We start from the raw sequence: 22,778 nt of genomic DNA, 5'->3' as shown, positions 1-22,778 counted from the left end.
TACCTGTTGAGAGTCTAAAACAAGAGAACAGCCAAAAAGCCACAAAAGGCCAAAAACTAAAACAAAGGACTATAGTAATACAACACCCACACAATAAGGGCCTATAGGCCAAACAAAGGACAGTGCCCAATGAGAGGACAGGTCGGCCCTCCCTGTTGGGCACAGTGGGTTAAAGCACATCACTAAGAAGCTAAAGTCACTTCAGCATGAGTTCAATACCCACCCCGGAGGTGATCCACAGGGCGTGGTAGACCTCTCCTGACCTCCCTGCTGTTCCCCTCAGCAGTGTACTTCATAGATCTGCCTGTTCTGCTTCCCATTCTGTCTATAGTGAATCCTCTCACCACCCCTGCACCTCTGGCCTGTACCCTAGTTCTGTATGCATAAGTAAATAAATAAATAAATAAATAAATCTTTAAAAAAAAAAAAAGAGGACAAGTGGGCTCTCATCCACAGGCATAGTTGCTAGATGCTTCTTTCCTTTCTTCCTTCCTTTAGCCTCTTGTCTTCTTTTTAGGGAAAAGAAACCTCAGTCTCCAGGAACAACAACCATGGAGCTTATTCACAAAAAGGGGAAACAAAGAACTTGCTGTAGCCACAGTGGCCTGCTATCCCACACAGACAGTGTCAGTGATGATCACTGGCAGTCACCAGGTGTGCTGGCCAGCATTGTCCAGTAGTGAAGATCACCACCACCAGGCTGCCTGGCAATGTCAGACACACCTAGTGCTAGCAACTCTTTTGAGCTGTTTGACTATGATAACAACAACAGCACTAAGACGCCAGGCCCGGACCTTTTGTGCCCCTTTCAGGCAACATCAGACACAGGAGGCTCGTATCTGACAGGGGTCTTTGGTTTCTCTTCCTTCCTCAGAGATTGGTTGCTGGATGCTTCTTTCCTCATTTCTTCTTTTAGTTTCTTGTCCTCCTTCTTCTTTCTTTGGAGGCTAGAATTACCTGACCTGCAGCTCCCTCTGATCCTGGCTTATATCCTCTTTTGGGTTACACCATCCACAAGTCTGATTGGACATTTTTCAATCTTGTGGTTGATTGGACTATTTAGCACCAATCAGCTCATAGCACAAATCTGATTGGTCCATCCCATAACCAGGAAATATGCAGTTGCACAAAGGATGCTGAAAAGCAACTGTCAAAACTGACAAAGGACAGTTGCTAGGCTCTGAGGAGCAACTGTCACAACTGGCCTGTGGAGGAACAGCAGGTGGGAGAACACCTCTGCTCCTGCTGCCTGCTGGGTCCGGTGGGAAGTGGGCATGACCTTCAGAGTGTATTATGGAATAGAGATATATGAAGAAGCTGTGCTTTCTTTTCACCTTGGAATGGGACCATAATTTGGGAGACATGGAAAGAAACACTTGAAAAGGGCATGTGTGAGAGACCCCTGAGCAGCCTGATAATGGCAGAATTTATCTTGATTTTGATTTTGTTCCTTTTGTCCCAGACTTGCCTGGTCCCTTTTGCACCTTTCCTATGTGTCATTAATAGAGGATGTCTTGAATTGTGGCAAGGTTTTGGACTTCAGTAGCTTTGCTTTTGGCAATGCTGTTTGGCTGGGCACTTACACATGGGGAATTGGGTTATGTTGGGTGACTGATTTATAAACTATATATCTTCCCTTCTCTTCTATTGCAAATTAATTGTATTAAAGTCCCTCTCCACTAAAGATGTATGCACTAGAGTATGGTTTTGACTTAATGCAGTGGATGGCAGAACCTATTCAGAGCAGACAGGTTTTGGGGTCCAAGATATACCTCTACTTGTCCTGTGACAGAAGTAGGGTGAGTGATGGTGGTCTAGATGGGCTTTTTTTCCTCGCTATTGAGAGTTGGGGAATAAAATTGTTTGGGATCAGGGAATTCTAAAGCCTGTAGTTTGTAGATGTTGAATGACAGCTCATCACACACTACTGGTATCCCAAAATGGAAAAGTGATTCTGGTTAAGAAGTAATGATGAACTTGGGTACTAGAAGTTTCCTCACAGATCAGTTAAGGGCTATCATTTTGATGTATTTAACTTTGGACAAATGACTAAACCCCACCAAAAACCCTATTCTGCAATGGAGAATAGAATTCATAAATGTACTTCCACGTGGAGTGGATGTTCTTAAAAATCAAGTCACAGATTCCCTATATAATTCAAAACTCAGATTATAGTGAATAAAATGATCTGTGTAATATATAATTGATAAACAAATTATAGACTAAATTATAAATTTTAGCTATTAATGTAAAGTATGAAGCTCCTAGTAATTTTACCAAAAGGTCATGAAGCTAAGGAGTTCAGTGCCATGTTCTATTATCACAACATCTCAGCTTGATTCCCTGCTGTGAATGGTGGCAGCCACTCTCTGGATACCAAGTGTTATGTTCCTAGCACAAGCCAAATCTTTGAAGACATGAGGAAACTAAACCAGACCCAGTTCTTCAGTCTTGGACTTGGTTAGAAAATTTAAACCTGAAATCGGGTAATGTACGAGAAATTTAGAGATCTGGAAAGGAGAAACGTTCATAGAGGAATGAAAAAATAGAATTAATTTGATTTGGAGCCTAACCTCCTCTTGGGAACAAGGAAACCTTCCATTGCTGTCCAGAACAGTTTTCCACAGGGGAATTATACACACAGTATTTGGAGTAACGAGGAACTGTGACTAATGAGCAAATAATGTTGTAAACACATCAGATAACTCCCAGCATATATAACCTTAGATTGTAAAAGACATATTTGTGGCCCTCCCTGGTGGTGCAGCGGGTTAAAGCACAGCACTGAGAAGCGAAAGCCACTTCCGCATGAGTTTGATTCCCGCCTGCCCCAGAGGTGACCACAATGTGCAGCAGACCTCTCTTGACCCGCCCACTGCTCCCCTCAGCAGTGTACTTCATCCATATGCCTGTTCTGCTTCCCACTCTGTCTCTGGTGAAGCCTCTCACCCACCACACCTTTGACCTGTACCCCAGTTCTGTATGAACAAAAAAATAAATCTTAAAAAAAAAGACATATTTGTTGTGTGTGTCTGTGTTGAAGTTTTATTTCTGCTTAGTGGACAGATGATTCACTCTTCCCTGCTGTCTCATCTTGGAACAGAGCTCAGGTTTCTATCATTTCCATCCAACAAGGAATTTAGATCTCCACACAAGATCCTCTTAGAGACCCAGTCCAGAGCACAGCAACCCAGTTGACCCTCGAGAGAGAAATGAGGCAAAGAATATTGACTCAAGAGGCCATTTACCTTTACCGCAAACCAAGAGATCCCTATGTTTGTTTGATTACATAATGATGTAATTATTTCAATATCTGTGTAATATTTCAGTGTGATATGCAAGGTAGATCATTTTTATATCATTAAATTGTAACTCAGTAAATTGTTACTATAACAAGGCTCATAAAATATGTAGAGATTGTTTAAAGCTTGGTTCTAAGTGGGCAACTTTGTCCTCCAGGGACTCTGAGCAATGTCCATAGATATTTCAGACTCATAGTGAAGAGGTGGGGGAGACCAAGATGCTCCAAAGATTTTACAATACACCAGGCAGACTTCACCTCAGAGAGACCTGACCAAATGTCACCATTGTCAACATGCTGAAACGCAGCCTGTTTTCTCTTGGGTGTCAATATGTAAGGTATTTATCATAAATATATCACAAAATTAGCTCTTTTTCTGACTTGGGTAAATTTTTATTTTTATTCTTTTATCATTTTTGTTGGATATCAAGGGAATATAATCAGGGTTGAGAAAGCCCCTGAGCTCTGTCTCTCAAGAACATTCTAGATTGTTTAATCTTTTTTCTCTTTATTCACTACTTTTCCCTTCTATTTCCCCCACCTCCCTTTTCTCCCCTCTATCCTCCTCCATCTCTTCTTGCTTCTCTTTCCCCCCATTCAGTAGTAAGTCTGGCTTTTTGTTTGTTTTTGTTTTTACTGATAATGTCTTTTGTTGTACAGATGGCTGCACATCTTTTGAGTATTTGAAGCAAGCATCTTCTTCAGATACTGTGCACTGGCTGTTCTCTCTGCTGAGCACACATGACTCCACTAAACTTAAGTCTCACTTCTCTTCCTCATCTGAGGTCTTTGTTCAAATAGCATGTCTGTAGATCTCCAGGTCTTACCAAATATCCAAGAAAAACTTAAATCCCATATTCACTTTCTATTTTATAATTGGTTTCCTTTTCTTGGTCCCAACAATTACCATCTAAAATGTTACATCATTTTATTGTTTGCTAATGTATTCCTTCTCCACCATTGACTTGGAATTTTTTATTACAATGCCTGAAGTCATTACCTAAAAAGTGCCTAAATCACAGTTAGCATTCAATCTATTGATATATTCCTGAAATAAAAGGGTTTATCATAAAAGGTCTCTAACATATAATCCTACAGGTAAAAAAAAAATGAATAGGGCAAAAATTCTATATCAGTTGTATCAATGAGGATCTCCTAAAGGAAACCATACAGAAAATATTGTAAGTGACACCTTAGAAAAATATAAGTGGAAGTATTTCAAGTCAGTCAGTGATACAAATTTTTTAAAATAAGTCATGTTATTTCTCTTGGCAGTTGTTTGTACTATATGAAACTAGTCAATGATACACAAATTTCAGAATTTCTTCTGTTGAGATTTTCAGAGAAAGCAGAACTCCAGCCCTTCATATTAGGACTTTTCCTTTCCATGTATCTCATCACTGTTTTGGGGAAACTGCTTATCATTCTGGCTGTCAGCTCAGACTCCCACCTCCAGACACCCATGTACTTATTCCTCTCCAACCTGTCCTTTGCTGACATCTGCTTTACCTCCACCACTGTCCCAAAGATGCTGGTGAACATCCAGACACAGAGCAAAGTCATTACCTATAAAGGTTACATCACCAGGTTTATTTTTTCATATTGTTTGCATTGTTTGACATCTTCCTCCTGACAGTGATGGCCTATGACCGCTTCTTGGCCATCTGCCACCCTCTGCACTACACAGTCATCATGAACCCCCGGATGTGTGGGCTGCTGGTTCTGGTGAGCTGGATCATCAGTGCTCTGTGTTCCGTAATACAAAGCTTAATGTTGTTGCGGCTGTCCTTCTGCACACATGTGGAAATCCCACACTTCTGTGAATTCAATCAGGTGATCAAACTGGCCTGCTCTGACACCTTGCTCAATAATGTGCTGATTTATTTTGAGGTTATCTTACTTGGTGGTGGTTCCCTCTTTTGTATCCTTTACTCTTACTCTAAGATAGTTTCCTCCATCCATAGAATCTCATCAGCTCAAGGCAAGTATAAAGCATTTTCCACCTGTGCATCTCACCTCTCAGTTGTCTCCTTATTTTATTGTACAAGCTTTGGTGTGTACCTTTGCTCTGCTGCTCCCCAAAGCTCACATGCAAGTACAATTGCCTCGGTGATGTACACTGTGGTCACACCCATGCTGAACCCCTTCATCTACAGTCTGAGGAACAAAGACATAAAGAGGGCCCTGACAACATTCATTGTAAAGAAATCTACAAAAAGATAATTGTTCCAGGGCTAAAGAAGCACCCATAATTGTAAACAGTGGAGACAAATGACCAGAAATTGAACTTAATTGATCAAATGAAGTAGTAGAACTTGCTTTGTATTTTACATCTTGGAATTTTGTTTCATACTTAGATTTATCTTTTATTTATGTAACTCAATTTACTCAACTTTCAGCTCTTTTTGATGTTTAACAATTTTTTCCTTTGTGGTTTTCCTATTTTCCAAAATTTATTCTAATCTTAAACCAGAAAAAATTTGATATTACTCTTCACTTAATGAGGCAACATGGATTTCTTAGAATAATTTCCCCCAAAGCCCTAGAACATACCAAATACATTTTTTGCTGCTTTAGTTGAAAGTCATCAAGTTCTGTTACTCCTATGGCAAAAAATTACACCTGAGGACCAAAGAAATTTAATAACTTTATAACAGAGAAAATACAATAACAAAGCTCTTCAACTTTGGGTGTGTCATCCTTTTGTGTTGACTACATTAAATACACTCCTTACAACAAGGATGCTGATTTACAATGGGCTTCTCAGCACACTAGCTTTTATTTTCCTCTTTAGGATTCTTTTCTTTTTCAGATCAGTGTATGCAAAGCCTCCTTAATCAAGTCATATGTATTATCACACATACAAGTCTTCACCAAGACACATTTTTTTTATTTTTTTATTACAAAAGTTTATTTTTACATCATTTTGTACATTTTTTTTCCATCTCAATTGTAATCCCCACGGGTTTCCCATCACCCATGTGCCATCACCATAATCCCGTGCATTTCCCTTCTTCCCACCCCGTTTTTGATCCCATTCCCCACTCCACCCCCACAAAATGTCTCTGGTATATGGTTGTTCATTATTTTTGTTATTTTCCACCTGGTCCATTATACTCCTGATATGAGTGAAACCATCCGGTATTTTTCTTTCTCTTTCTGACTTATCTCACTAAGCATGATCTTTTCCAGCTCCATCCAAGTTGCTGCAAAAGACATGTGTTTCTCTTTTTTGGTTGCTGAGTAATATTCCATTGTATATATGTACCACTTCTTTTTTATCCAGTCATCTACTTTTGGGCATTTGGGCTGCTTCCATGTTTTTCCAATTGTAAATAAAGCAGCAATAAACATGGGGGTACAGGTATCTTTTTCAATCAGTATTTTTGTGTCTTTTGGGTAGATACCTAGGAGTGGGATTGCTGGGTCATAAGGAAGCTCCATGTTTAGCAGTTTGAGGAACCTCCAAACAGTTTTCCATAGTGGTTGTACTAGTTTGCATTCCCACCAGCAATGCAGGAGAGTTCCTTTTTCTCCACATCCTCGCCAACATTTGTTGTTGCTAGTTTTTTGAAGATGTGCCATTCTCACTGGGGTGAGGTGGTATCTCATTGTGGTTTTAATTTGCATCTCCCTTATTACGAGTGATGTTGAACATTTTTTCATATGACTGTTGGCCATCTGCATTTCCTCTTTGGAAAAGTGTCTTTTTAGCTCTACTGCCCATTTTTTGATGGGGTTGTTTATTTTTGTTGAGTTTCATCAGTTCTCCGTATATTTTTGCTTCACCAAGACACATTTTAATAAATGTGTTGACCTAATGTGACCTTAGTAGATTTCCTTCAATATGGTGAAACAAATTTTAAGTCATATCTTGTATTACAATGCAAAATTTTCCCATTTCATGTGATATATCTACTTCTTCAAATATGGGGTATTCTTATCTGTGAGTAAGGAGGGTAAAAGTGATGAATACTGATAAAAATGTTATTGATTTATTATGCTTGAAATCTTTCAAAGTTTCTTTAAAAATGTGTAATATTGCTTTCTCAACTCTTAAGAGAAACAACTACCCTCATTTTTTTTTCATAAGGAAAGTTTGCAGGTAGAAGCCTTTCCACCATGTCTTCGCTCTAGGTAGGACTTATATACACATAGAAAAGTCACTCTAACACTCTCTCTGAACAGCTATGCAAATTAGAAGTCCATCTAGTTCTGACCCTCCCTGGTGGAGCGATGTGTTAAAGCACAGCACTGCAAGTGAGCCACAGCTGCTTCAGTGCAAGTTTGATCCCCAGCCCCAGAGGTGACCCATATGGTGTAGCAGACCTCTCCTGACTCTACTCCGCTCAACAGTGTACTTCATTGATCTGCCTGCTCTGCTCCCCACTCTGTCTCTGGTGAATCCTCTCACCACCCTTCCACCTCTGACTGAAGGGAAAAGGCAGAAGGAAAGACGGACGCCGTGAGTCTGTTCACCAAAAGGAAGAAGTCCTATTTTATTTCAGAGCTGAACTTATATACCCATTAAAGGTATCATGACGAGTGTCCATTGGCCGGGCCACGGTCAGGTGGAGAGTGAGGCAGGAGGGGTCGCGGAAGAGTGAACGAAAAGAAAAGATCCAATAAGCAGGAAGGACTAAGCCCATGGCCATATATGGCAGGGGAAGACGGCCAGGTGCAGTTGGAGCCAAAGGGCGGTCTCCTTATCAGCCGGGGCCCAGAATTGCAGAGTCAGCCAAACTGTTTTCCTTCACTGACCTGAACCCCAATTCTGTATGCATAACTAAATAAACCTTTAAAAAAAGAAAAAAAAAAGTCCCTTCAGTTCTTATTGGAGGCTGACTATGAAAATCAGGTTAGCTAAACTGAGTATCAATTGGTCCAATAACATGCAAATCAGATGGAATGTTGATTAAATAATTATTATATGAGTTTCAATCCTCCATGGTAAGGATAGAAAATTTAGAAGGGAGGTGTAACAAGACAGAAACTGGAGGAGGGGTAGAAATGACTAACAGAGTTAAATCAATAATACAAATGAAAATTCATTAGGGCCAACTGCTATGGTAACAGAATACTATAGAAAGTGTCTGGATTGCAAACCAGAGGTGGGGATATGAGATGGAGGGCAATTGTAGAGAATCACTCATCTCTACTTATCAATTATTCACACACTAGAAGTATTTAATTTAATACAGGTAAAAATTCTCCTGAGGATTGAGCCCTTTCCCCCAAAAGTGCACTATATTAGTACAATTTCTGCACTGGCAAGATGCCTATTTCATGGCCACCTGTGACATTTATCTTTTGTTATTTAAAACATTTATTTGTTTGTTTGTTTATATGTTTATTTATGCACACAGAACTGGGGTGCAGGCCAAAAGTGCAGGGGCAGTGAGAGGATTCACCAGAGACAGAGTGGGGAGCAGAACAGGCAGATGTATGAAGTAAACTGCTGAGGGGAACTGTGGGCAGGTCAGGAGAGGTCTGCCTCGCCATGCGGATCACCTCTGGGACTGGGAATCGAACTCACACTAAAGCAGCTGTAGTCAGCTTGCAGTGCTGCATTCTAACCCATTGTATCACCAGGGAGGGCCAACATTTACCTTTCAAATGCAACTTCTTCCTCTGTCTCTCAGGAACTTCTGTCTAAAGAAATAAACAGAAGAATCTGTCTCAGACACTTGTGTGAGTGAATACACTAATCCTGCAAAATTAATCAAAAACAACATTGTACAGAAGGCCTGAAACTATTACCCTGACTCACACAGGAGCACAATCTTACTACTCAAAGAGCAGTACACAGACCAAAATCTGCAGGCCTAACATCACCAGGAGCTTGTTAGAAATGTTGGAATGTATAGGGATGCTGGAATCCCTGTTTTGCAGGATCTGATAATACAGATTATGTATTTGTAGTGGGCCATTTATGAACTAGATAATTTTTTACTTCTAGTCTTTGAGAATTGGGGCAGAATAAAATAGTTTGGGGTCTGGGGTGGAGAGTTGCTGGTCTGTGGATTGTAGGCATTGAGCAGCAGCCTGTCAAACATTGTCAAATATCCCCATGGGGAAAACCCATTTCTGGTTGAGAATCACTGCCCAGAGTTTGATTACTGGAATTCTCCTCACAAAACAGCAACTAAGGGGTTTCACTTCGAGGGATTATTCTTGGCATATGACTAAACCTCTCCAAGAAAATATTCTGCCATAGAGTATAGAATTCATAAATGTACCTCATGAAGAATGTATTTTCTTAAGTCACAGAGTCCTTATAGAATTCTAATGTCTGATTATAATGGACAAAATAACCTGTGTAATAGGTTGAGAAACGATATAATGAGGAACTAAATTATAGCTATTAATGGTGATGGAAGTAAAAACTTCTAGTCATTTTAGTAAAGATTCATGAAACTTATGAGTTCACAAGAAGTCAGCTTGATTCCTGCTGTGAAGGAAGAGCACAACTGTCTGGATACTGGGAGTTAAGCTCCCAGAACAAGCCAAAGCTCTGAAGACATGAGAGATATAATCCAGTCTTAGATTGGGTTAGAAAATTTCAATTCAGAAATAAGAAAATGTACTTGGAATTTTGGGGATCTGAAAAAGAGGCAAGTTCATGGAAGAGTGAAAAAATGGAATTAATTTTATTTCAAACCTAACCTCTTGGGGACAGGGAAAGCTTTCCATTGATGTCCAGGACAGTTTTCCACAGGGGAATTGTGTGCATAGAGGTTGTAGTAACAAGAGGAAATGTGACTAATGAGCAGATAGAGAGTGTTGTAAACACATCTGCTGCCAACCTGATATATATATTTAGCCTTGGGCTGTCAGGGGCATGCTTTTTTGGCTTATGTGTTTGCATTGAGGGACAGATGGTTCACTCCTCCCTGCTGTTTATCTCAAGACAGAGCTCAGGTCTCTGCCACTTTCATCCAACAAGGAATTCAGATCTCCACCCAAGACTTTCTCAGAGATCTGATCTAGGTGAGTCCAGAAACCCTGTTGACCCTCATGAGAGAGAAAGGAGGCCAAAGACAGCTGTTTTGTCATCTGAGAGGGGATTTACACTTACCCAAAGGCAAGGGATTGTGTGTTTGCTTGATTAATAATGATGTATTGACTTCAATGACTGTGTAAACTTAATGTTCATCATTTTTATATCAAATTGTTAACATCATTAAATTGTTATTATAGCAATGGTCAGAAAACTTGCTTAGAGTAAATTCAAATTATGGTTCTAAGTGGGAAACATTGCCCTCAGGGACACCGATCAATGTGTACAGACATAGGTAGGGGGAGGCCAGGATCCTCCAATCATCTCACAATGCACAGGGAAGGCTCCACCACAGAGAGGCCCAGAAACACAGCCCATTTCCTCTTGGGAGTACAGTATGTAAGTTATTTATCCCAAATAGATCAGAAAATATCACTAGTTCATAATTGACAATTTTGTTTTTCATTTTTATTCTTTTTGTTGGGTATCAAGTAAATATAATCAGGGTTGAGAAAAGCCCATCTGATGAACTACCAAAATTATTAAATTTTTTCCTCTTTATTCATTTAATTTATCCTCCACTCTCTTCCCCTTCTTTCAAGCCCCCCTTTCCACTTTCTCCCATTTCTCCAACTCCTCCTATTTCTCCTCCTGTTTCTCTTACCTCCCTACATTTAGTAGAATGTCTTTTGGTTTTATTGATAGTTTCTTTTGTTGTGCATATCACTTCATTTTTTGACTTGCATATTTGAAACAAGCATCTTTCAGGTAGATTGCACTGGCTATTCCCTCAGCTGGACACACAATTCCTCACATCTCCCTTCCCTCTTTTACCTGAGTTCTTTGTTTAAATGTGGCATGTCTGCAGGTCTTATCAAAATACACAAGAGAAACTAGATCTCCCATTCACTCTCCCTTTATACTTGTCTTCGTATACTTCATACTATATGACAACTTGTAAAATGTTATATAACTTTATTGTGTGTTTATACATTCTTTCTCCATCAGTGAATTAGAATTATGCTTTATAACACCAAAGAACTAGTTCCTAAAGTGCAGTCAGTATTCATTTTTATCCTGAAATAAGGGTTTACTACTAAAATAGTAAAGGGAAATACATAATTCATCAAAATTCTCTGTCAGAGATGTCACTTGGGATCCCTTAAAGGAAACCATAATTATGTCATAATTAACTTCTTACAAAAATAAAGACAATTTAATAGGTTATAAAATGTTTGTGAAAATATGTCTTGTTATTTCCCTGTTTTCTGTAAGTCGCTCCACTACATGAAACCAGTCAATGATACACAAGTTTCAGAATTTCTTCTCCTGAGATTTTCAGAGGCAGCAGAAGAGCAACCCCTCATATTAGGGCTTTTCCTCGCCATGTACCTGATCACTGTGTTTGGAAACCTGCTCATCATCCTGGCTGTCAGCTCAGACTCCCACCTCCAGACGCCCATGTACTTCTTCCTCTCCAACCTGTCCTTTGCTGACATCTGCTTCACCTCCACCACTGTCCCAAAAATGTTGGTGAACATCCAGACTCAGAACAAAGCCATAACCTATGAAGGTTGCATCACCCAAGTTTATTTTTTCATACTGTTTGCAGGGCTGGACATCTTCCTCCTGACAGTGATGGCCTATGACCGCTTTGTGGCCATCTGCCACCCCCTGCACTACACGGTCATCATGAACCCCCAGCTGTGTGGGCAGCTAGTTCTGGTTTCCTGGATCATCAGTGTTCTGTGTTCCTTAATACAGAGTTTAATGTTGTTGCGGCTGTCCTTCTGCACAAATGTGGAAATCCCACACTTTTTCTGTGAACTCAATCAGATGGTCAAACTGGCCTGTTCTGACACCCTGCTCAACAATGTGGTGATTTATTTTGTGTCCATTTTGCTGTGTGGTGGTTCCCTCTTTTGTATCCTTTACTCTTACTCTAAGATAGTTTCCTCCATCTGTACAATCCCATCAGTTCAGGGCAGGTATAAGGCATTTTCCACCTGTGCATCTCACCTCTCAGTTGTCTCCTTATTTTACTGCACAGCCCTGGGAGTGTATCTTAGCTCAGCTGCTCCCCACAGCTCACATGCAAGTACAATCGCCTCGGTGATGTACACTGTGGTCACACCCATGCTGAACCCCTTCATCTACAGTCTGAGGAACAAAGACATAAAGAGGGCCCTGACAACACTGATCGTAAAGACAACTATAAAAAGACAACTGTCCTAGGACTGAAGAATTTTAGAGATCAGAGACTAATAAACAGAAATTGGGTTGAACTGGCAATCTAAATGTAGAAATTGCTCTTTATTTTACATCATGGAATTTCCTCTTGGACTTTAATTTCTCTATTCAATTTATGTAACATACTTTATAAGTTTCTGCTCTTTCTGATCTCTGAACAGATTTTCCCTTTGTCATTTTTATACTTTCCAACATTTATTCCAATCTTAAATCCGAAAACATGTATGCATTTAATGAGACTACAAGAATTTGTGGACTAGTTTTTCTCAGATGATGTGTCATACCAAATGTTATTATTTTTGTAGTTAAAAAATCATCATGTTCTGGGCCTCCCTGGTGGCGCAGCGGGTTAAAGCACTGCACTGAGAAGCTTAAACCACTTCTGCATGAGTTCAATTCCCGCCTGCCCCGGAGGTGACCACATGGTGTGGCAGACCTCTCCTGACCCGCCCGCTGCTCCCCTCAGCAGTGTACTTCGTCGATCTGCCTGTTCTGCTCCCGCTCTGTCTCTGGTGAATCCTCTCACCCTCCGCATCTCTGGCCTGTACCTCAGTTCTGTATGAATAAATAAATAAATCTTTTTTAAAAAATCATCATGTTCTGCTACACTAAGGAAAACAAACTACACCTGATGGATCCAGGAAGCTTAATAATTTTATAACAGAGAAGTGAGATAAAAAAGCTTTTGTTTCGAATGTGTCACCCTTTTGTATTCGCTGCAGTCACTGGCCTCTTGACAACCAGGATGTTGACATACAGCGGGCTCCACAGCACACTAGCTTTATTCTCCTCCTTAGGACCCTGTTATCCTTCAGGTCAGTGTACGCAAAGCCTCCCTTGGTCCAAGCTAACATGATACCACACATAGGGGTCTTCCCCTTTGCTCTCAGGTAGAAGTGATAGCTCTCAACTGTGTTCATTTTGTACCATACTCTGATCAGGCATTTAAAGCTTTTGCCTTTTAAGTAAGTTATTAAAGTAAACACAAGTATGTAAGTTGTACAGATTTAAAATGTATTTTTTTAATGAATATGAAGAACCATACAAAGCTGCAGTATATGTTGTAGCCTTCCATTTGTGTCTAAATAAAGTGTGTGATAAGATTTAGTGGCATTTTGGGGAACTTTGAAAAATGTATTCTCTGGACCTTCCCTGGTGGCGCAGCAGATTGAAGCACAGCGCTAAAAGCTAAAACCACTTCAGCATGAATTTGATCTCCTGCCCCGGAGGTGACACATGGCAGCAGACCCTCCTGACCGGGTGCTATTCCCCTCAGCAGTGTACTTTTGTCAGTCAGCCGGTTCTGCTCCCCACTCTGTCTCTGGTGAAGCCTCTCACCTTCCCTGCACCTATGACTTGTACCTCAGTTCTGTATGCATAAATAAATAAATCTTTTAAAAAAAAGAAAATGTATTCTCCCAGAACCTCAATTTCCTTATTTCTGAAGATAATGTAAGATAAGAAATATCATTTTAGATTGTTGCAAGATAGAAATGATATTTGTGGACACAATGCTGAAAACAAATTAAATGTTTAAAATATGTTCTAGCTTTATGTGTGTATTTGCACATAATCTGACTTAAATGTATATATACATATGTGTGTATATGTCTTATATATACATATATATCTTTTACATCATTCTTCATTTTGTACATTTGTTCATCTCAGTTGTAATCCCCATGGACTTCCCACTATAGTTCCATGTGCTTTTTCTACCCCACTTTTGATCCTATTCTCTTCTTTACCCCCTAATGTCTCTGGTTTATAGTTGTTCATTGATTTTATCAGAGTAAACTCAAGTGCTCTAATTTGTACAAATTTACTTCATTATTTTTTGTTTACTTTATTACAATTACTTTTTTTTCCTGGCTTATTTCACTAAGCATGATCCCTTCCAGTTCCATCCATGTTGCCACAAGTGGCATGAGTTTATCTTTTTGATCATTGATTATATTCAATAGTGTATATGTACCACATCTTTTTGATGCAGTCTCCTATTTTTTAATATTTGGGTTGATTCCACATCTTCCCTATTGTAAATAGTGCAGCAATAACCATAGGGATGCAGCTGTCCTTTTGAATTAAAGTGTTTATGTCCCTTGAGTAGATACCTAGGAGTGAAATTGCTGGATCATATGGAAGCTCCAGTGTTAGAAGTTTGAGAAACCTCCAAACAGTTTTCAATAGTGGTTGGACCATCACTGCGAACCAGCAGTGTAGGAGATTCCTTTTCTCCACACATTTGTTGTTCCTAGTTGTTTTAATATGTGCCATTCTCACTGCTATGAGATGGAATCTCATTGTGGTTTTTATTTGCATTTCCCTGATTACAAGTGATGCTGAACATTGTTTCATATGCCTGTTGGTCATCTGCATTTCTTCTTTCAAGAAGTATCTTTTTATCTCTTCTGCCATTTTTAGATGGGGTTGTTAATTTTATTTTTGTTGAGTTTGATCAGCTTTTTGTAGATGTTTGTGTTCAATCCTTTATCATTCGTATTGTGTGCAAAAATTTTCTCCCAATAAGTGGGGTGTGTCCTTGTTTTGTTCAATGTCTCTTTTGCTGTAAAGAAGCTCCTTAGGGGCCCTCCCTGGTGGCACAGCGGGTTAAAGCCCTGCACTAAGAAGCTTAAGCCACTTCTTCATGAGTTCGATCCCTGCATGCCCCGGAGGAGATCCACATGGCGAGGCAGACCTCTCCTGACCCGCCTACTGCTCCCCTCAGCAGTGTACTTCATCGATCTGCCTGTTCTGCACCCCACTCTGTCCCTGGTGAAGCCTCTCACCGCCCCTGCAACTCTGGCCTGTACCCCAGTTCTGTATGAACAAATAAATCTTTTTTTTTAAGATTTATTTATTTATTCATACAGAACTGGGGTACAGGCCAGAGATGCAGAGGGTGAAAGGATTCACCAGAGACAGAGTGGGGCACAGAACAGGCCTACTGAGGAAGTACACTGCTGAGGGGAGCAGTGGGTAAGGAGAGGTCTGCTGCGCCATGTAGATCACCTCCAGGGTGGGGATCAACTCCTGCGGAAGTGGCTATAGCTTCTCAGTGCAGTGCTTTAATCTGCTGTGCCACCAACTATTGGGGAGGGCCCCAATAGTTTAGGTTTTAATATCCATAAGGTAGGAGTGTTCCTTTCTTTCTTTTTGTAGTTTATTTCTAGTTTGATGCTTTCATGGTCAGAGAAGCTAAATGGCATGATTTTGATCTTGTATCTATTGATGCTTGTCTTGTGTACCAGTATGTGATCAATTTTGAATAATGATCCATGGACACTTGAGAAAAATGAGTACTCAGATTTCTTTGGGTGCAGTGTCCTGTAAATACCTGTGAGGCCCACGAAGTCTAAGTCCTTATTCAGAGCTCCAGTGTTGTTCTTTATGTTTTGTCTAGTTGATCTGTCCATTGGTGAGATTGTGGTGTTGAATTCTCCTACAACATGTATATTTTCTTTAATGTCTGTTTTCAGAACTGATAATGATTGTCTGATATACTTTAGTACTTATTCATTTGGTAGTATATGCTAAGGAGTCTTCCTGATTTATTGTCCCCTTGTAAATGACGTAGTGATCATCTATGCCTCCTTTAGCTTTTATAGTTTGAAGTCTATTTTATCTGCTATAATTATGGCTCTTCCTGAGCTCTTTTTTTATTCATTTGCTTGTAGAATTGTTTTTATGATCTTTTACTTTCATGTTATGTTTATCTTTTGTACTAAAATGTATTTCCTAAAAACAGCAATTTTTGGAATTTTTTTTTAATCCAACCTGCTACTCTGGTGTACTTTTATTGTGGACTTTTTATTAAGTCCATCAACTTCTAGCACAAACGTTGATATTTTTTGCCACTTGTTTGTCTTTTTGTGATGCTATTCCTAACTATATTCTGTCTGTTCTTCCTATTCATTGCTCTGTTGGTTTTGGCTTTAGGACTACTTGTAATATGTTTTGGAGTGGGTACTTTGTAGTAATAACTTTATAGAGTCTTTGTTTGTCTGAAAATGTCTTTATTTTTCCTTCATAGAGGAAGAAGAGCTTTGCAGGCTAAAGCATTGATGTGGCATATGTTGACTCAAGGACTTTTAAATATGTCAGACAATTCTCTTCTTGCCCATTGTGTTTCTTTGAATAAATCTGATGTCAGCTGTATTGGTTTTCCCTTATTACTTTTTTCTTCCACCTCATCAGCTTCATTATTTTTTCCTTGTCTTGGATTCTTTAAATCTTCCCTACTGTGTATCTTGCTATAGTTCTTTCATTGTGGTAATTTGGTGTCCTTCTATTTCCCTGTGTGTGTATTTTCATCTCCTTCATGCTTGGGATAACTTGTTAAACTATTGCTTTGTATAGTATCTCAGTTCCGTTGTATTTCTCCTCACCTTTTCGTATCCCTATGATTCTTACATTTCTTTTCTCATGGTTTCAGATCTGAAAGTGTGTCTTCATTTTTATGCCCCTTCTCTTTCCTTTCTCTTTCTGGTTCTTTTTATAGCTGTAGCTTCAAGAACACTGGTTAATTCTTCCATTTCATCAATTCTATTTTCATTACTTTCCCAGATTTATTTAATGCTCTATTAGTCTTTTAATACCTGGAATTTCCTTCACTTCTTTCTTTAAAAACTCAAATTCGGCCCTCCTTGGTGGCACAGCGGGTTAAAGCACTGCACAAAGAAGCTTAAGCCACTTCCGCATGAGCTCGATTCCCGCCTGCCCCCGGAGGAGACCACATGGCGTGACAGACCTCTCCTGACACGCCCGCTGCTCCCCTCAGCAGTGTAATTCGTCGATCTGCCTGTTCTGCACCCCACTCTGTCTCTGGTGAATCCTCTCACCCTCCGCATTTCTGGCCTGTACCCCAGTTCTGTATGAATAAATAAATAAATCTTTAAAAAAAAACTCAAATTCATTCTTTAGTTCATCAAGTATATTTTTCATATCACACTCTTTCATCTTTGTATTTTTTTTTAATCATGGCTATTCTAAATTCCCTGTCAGGTGAGAAATTCTTCCATGAGTTTTGGGAGCTGATTTTCCTTTTGTGATGTGTCATTCCCTAGAGGGTTTACTTGGTTATTTGCATTTTTCCCCTCTCCCTGTTGTTTGTTTCAATTTTTTCTCAGCACAGGGTCTTTCTGCCACTGGTACTTGTGGACATTTCTTCAGGATGCTCTTTCTGGGATGTTGGGAACTGGTAATCAGACTAACAGCATCAGATTTCACAAGGACAGTGAATCTGTGGGTGGGTTGCTGGGCACTATATGAGATTCTCTGTATGCTGCTGATCTCCTATGTGTTTGCCTTCCTTACATTTTCAAGTGTTGTCTGTGTATATTCAGTAGGGGCTAATGCAAGTTCTTAACACTATGTGTGGGCCAAAAGGCACTCTCCCATGTTCCTACTGCTTCCTGTGGGGGTTAGGTCCTCCCTCTGTCTTCCTGGCTTATTCACTATCCGTCCTGGATAGGGTGCATGGGTACCCAGGGAGTCATAGCCTCTCATGCTGTATGCTGGCCAGAGGGCACTGTCTGGATCTTGCTGCTCACCTTCACTTGTTTGGCCTCCATATGGTCTTACTCTGTTCCAGAAAAGTGGAAGGAGATCAACGTACTCCAACAGCTCTGTGAGCCAGCCATCACTTTCCTGGGATTGGTACCCACTTTTGTTGCATGGCACTCCCTCAATCTTTACTCAGTTACAGAAGAGGTACTGGGGGAGGGGTGGGTTGCTGGCTTCCAACAACCTTGTAGGCAGGCTTCTGCTTTCATGGTTCAATTTTGCACTGAGTTTTGTTGTTGTTGTTGCTTAAAATATATAAAAAAATATTTTAATATAGGAATCAACATATGAACATTACATTTAGGTGCAAAATTCTGGTTACAAATATGAGATAAATATCAAATAATATCACACTTTGGTTTAATGGGAAACATAACAGTCATGCTTAACCTGGGTTAAAAAAAGAGACAGGCAGGGGCATCACAGAGATATGCCTGTTCTGATCCTCAGTCTGTCTCTGGTGAATCCTCTCACTGCCCCTGCACCTCTAGCCTGTACCTCAGTTCTGTTTGCATAAATAAATAAACCCTAATAGATAGATAGATAGATAGATAGATATAGATATTTAAACTATGTGTATATATAATATATACTTATATATGTATATTATGATATACATATTATAATATTATTTATATTATTATAAACTGTATATATAATATATACATATATTATATATGTATGTTGTAATATTATAATATACATATTATAATAATATTATTTATATATATATATATATATACACATAGTTTAAATTTGGAAAGTTAAAGGTAAGGCATATTTGTTTTCATAATTACTTTTAGATATATTTGCAACTACACTACTACACATATACTGCTATGCAGATAATTCTGGTTACCTCATTTTATACTTGAGAGCTATCATCAGCACAAATTTTATGCTCCAAAATAAAGCAAACCCCCACCAAACATAGCATCAATCCAGCAAAATAGTCACATTTAGTTTCCTTTTAAAACAGATTAGCTAAGAAGAATTGATTTTCTTTGACATCTCATTTTCAAATTATTTATAATAAATTTACTCAAAGCAATTAATCATACATTTTACCCAACTCCAAATAATTTAAAATTTCTTTGATGAATTTCTTGTTCATTTTCAAAAAATAAACTTAACTTCCTAGCTCTCCAAAGTAAACATTAAAAAGAACCTATTTTTTTTTAAAATGTACTTTTAGTTACATATTTTCTGTCCTAACACCTTCTCAAATTCAAAAGATTCTAACTTCCTAAGAACATGATGGTCTTCATTTCAAACCATTCAGTCTGTTTCCATGGCAAAACTGCAGGATTCCTTGGCTACCATAGTTGACTATGGAATTTCTCAATCTTCTTTACACCTTGAGCTTTGTCTGTTCTATATACCAAACTAAATCATCTGTTACTTTAATACACAAACTCCCATTCAAATACCTATATTTAAGAACTACACATGCCTTCAAGGGTCAGCGAGGTAGAGCTTCTCGGCTGTGCAACTGAACTCCCAGATCTGGTACTGTGGCATGGTGGGCCCCCCAAAAAAGGCAAGGCTGGGCCCGAAGGAGAGCTACCAGCCACCTCCCATCTCCCATGGGTGACAACTTGCTGACCTGCATTGAGTTTTTATAGCTCATCCATGTAGATGTGGGCTGCTATGGTGATCTTATCTCTATAAATAATGTCAATTTACTCTATATATGTAGGATGACATAGTTCAAAAACTATGAGTTTAGCACAAGTGAGTTTCCATAATTTAATCTCACTGTTCCTCTAACAATTTTGGCACTTTATTTTCTTCCATGTTTTCAGACAGTTATATGACTCAGCTATGTGTGCTATCATGCCTATCATGCATGCTAAAATTGTATTTGTAATTTACTTACTGGACCATATATACAATAAACCACACGTGTAAAATACACAATTTCTCAAATTAAGGAAATCAAAAAATTTTAGGAGTAAATGTATATGATTCTGTCTGTATATAACTCAGTAAAATACATAATACTTTTGATCTTTGTTATGCTATTTTAAAAAATGTATTTCACCTAAGAATAAGTTTCCTTACTTTTGAGGCTAATTTGGGTTAATAAACCATAGTTAGTGTAGATGTTCTGAGTAATAAGTGAAATGTTAAATATGTGGTGTTTAACCCAAAGAAAATAGTGCAGAGTCAGTTTTATGTGTATTTGCCCATGTTTGTGCATTTGTATTTCTACATGTGCATATTTTATACTGTATTTGTTAGTGTGAATGTATATGTAATGCATTTACATAGTTTTTTCTTTTAAATAAACACACCTATGAGCACACAATCATCTAGACACTAGTTGAAGAATAAAGATGAAAAATCCCATAGCATTTGGAAGGAGTGACTAGAAGTCCCACCTACCTTCAGCATTAGCCTAGTTGAGGAAAACTGAAGGTGAAGCATAGGACTCCTCACCCCATACTCATATCCACCAGCCACAGTGGCACAGGCAGTAGGTAAATATATCTATGTCCTGGCAGGATAACTGAGAAATCATGACCACCTCCACAGGGACGTTGAATAGAGCAAAGCTTAAGACAAACAATTGGAGGAAGAAAATGACAAGCAATCAAGTAGACCCTCCTGGATACACAACAGCCTCCAGAACCCCACAAAATGGACAAAGAACATCTTTTTATGACATAAAAAGAATTTAGAATTTCCATGATGAAAACACTGAGTTAAGAGAAAATCAAAAAAGTGAAAAGAATAAGAATGAATCCTTAAAGAATAAAATAAAGGAACTTGGAGGAGATTCAAAGGCTAGTACAGGAATTAAAGAATTTGGGGTAAAACACAAAAATAGGATAGAAGAAGTGGAAGAATGAGTCCATATTCTTGAAGACATAAAACTAGTGCAAAAACCAGACAAAGATAAAAAAAAAGATAAAGAAAATTACAGGCCAATCTGCCTAATGAATACAGATGCAAAATTCCTCAAAAACTATGAGCCAGCTGAATTTAACATGCATCAAAAGGATAATCCATCATGACCAAATGGTATTTATTCCATGTGCAGAAGGATGGTTCAACATCCAAAATCAATTAATATAATCCAACACTCAACAAAAAGATAAAGAAAAACCATATGATAATACCAATAAATGCTGAGAAAACATTTGACAGATTTCAATATTTGTTTATGACAGCCTTGAAATACATGGGAAAAAAGAATGTACCTTGATGAAATAAAAACCATATATGACAAACCCAGTGTTATTCTCCATGGTGAATTTCTTTCCCATAAGATCTGGAACAAGACAAGGATGTCCATTCTCACTACTGATTTTCAATATAATTCTAGGAGTCCTAGCCAGAGCAATAAAGCAGGAGAAAGACATACAAGGAATCCAAATAGGGAAAAAAGAAATAAAACTATCACTATTTGCAGGTAATATGATGATATATGTAGAAAACCCTACAAATTCTATTTTAAAAAAAAAAAAGCTAAAACAATAAGCCAGTTTAGTAAAATAGCAGGATACAAAATCAACACACAAAAATGAGTAGACTTTCTAAATGCAGTCAATCTGAAGAAGAAATCTAAAAAAAAGCCATTCCACTTGCAGTTGAAACAAAAAAAAATGTTAAAATACCTGGAATAAACCTAACAAAGGAGATGAAATGACTAAACAAATAAAATTATAAGCTATTGTTAAAAGATACAGAAAAGGACACAAAGAAATAGAAAGACATCTGCTGCTCATGGATTGTAAGAATTAACATTATCAAAATGACCATCTTACTAAAAGCAATGTACAGATTCAATGCAATCCAAATAAAAGTCTCAGTGGCTTCACTGAGAAAAGTCTTCAAATAACAGAAGAGATATTGCTGAAATTCATATGTAACCCTCTCCCCCCCCCAAAAAAAAACCCCAAGGAACTAAAGGTTTCCTAACTAAAAATGGAGAATGGATGTTTCATGATCCCAGACTTAAATTATACTACAAAGTCATAATAATTAAAACAATATGGTACATAGACCAATGGAATTGAATCGAAAAGCCAGAAATAAAGCCACATGTATGGAAAACTATGACAAAGAAGCAAATAATATACAAATACACTCTCTAGAGTAAATGGTACTGGGAACACTGGACCACTATATATATATATTTTTAAATGAATCTAAATACTACCTCCACCCTACACAAAAACAAGTCAAAGTGATTAAAATACTTGAACATAAGACTCGAAACCATGAAATACATAGAAGAAAACAGGAAAAATACTCCTTGACATACCTAAGGACATCTTTAAGAACTCATGTCCAGGGTTAAAGAAAACTAAGGAAAAGCTAAATGTTTCAACTACATCAAACTAAAAAGCTCCTGTACAGAAAGAGACAATAACTAAAACAAAATCACACCCTACTGTATGAGAGAAAATATTTTCATACCACACACTGATAAAAGATTGGTTTCAAAGATCTAAAAAGATCTTACTCAACTAAATAAAAACAAACAGTCAAAAAATGAGCAGAAGAGCTATAAAGATACTTCTTCAAAGAGGAAATGCAATAACCACTAGGATTATGAAAAAATGTTCTACATAATTTAAAATCAGGGAAATGCAATTCAATAGCACATGTGATATCACTTCACACCAATGGGAATGGCATTTTTTTTTTTTT

At 38.4% G+C, this 22,778-nt stretch overlaps 1 protein-coding gene and 2 pseudogenes across 1 annotated transcript; 2 read left to right on the top strand and 1 right to left on the bottom strand.

The window, feature by feature from the left end:
- Positions 1 to 4,589: 4,589 nt before the first annotated feature.
- LOC101627947 lies at positions 4,590 to 5,524 on the top strand (annotated as a pseudogene).
- A 6,064-nt stretch (positions 5,525 to 11,588) lies between these two features.
- LOC101627722 (olfactory receptor-like protein OLF4) lies at positions 11,589 to 12,536 on the top strand. The gene has a single exon (XM_004688221.1). It carries the CDS (start codon positions 11,589 to 11,591, stop codon positions 12,534 to 12,536), a length of 948 nt encoding a protein of 315 aa, XP_004688278.1.
- A 6,858-nt stretch (positions 12,537 to 19,394) lies between these two features.
- Positions 19,395 to 19,637, bottom strand: LOC101628100 (annotated as a pseudogene).
- Positions 19,638 to 22,778: the final 3,141 nt, after the last annotated feature.

The sequence above is a fragment of the Condylura cristata genome, unplaced genomic scaffold (assembly GCF_000260355.1).
Source record: "Condylura cristata isolate star-nosed mole 26May11 unplaced genomic scaffold, ConCri1.0 scaffold00024, whole genome shotgun sequence".
NCBI lineage: Eukaryota > Metazoa > Chordata > Mammalia > Eulipotyphla > Talpidae > Condylura > Condylura cristata.
The sequence above is the reverse complement of the archived record's forward strand: the minus strand, read 5'-3'. Positions and strand labels throughout refer to the sequence as shown.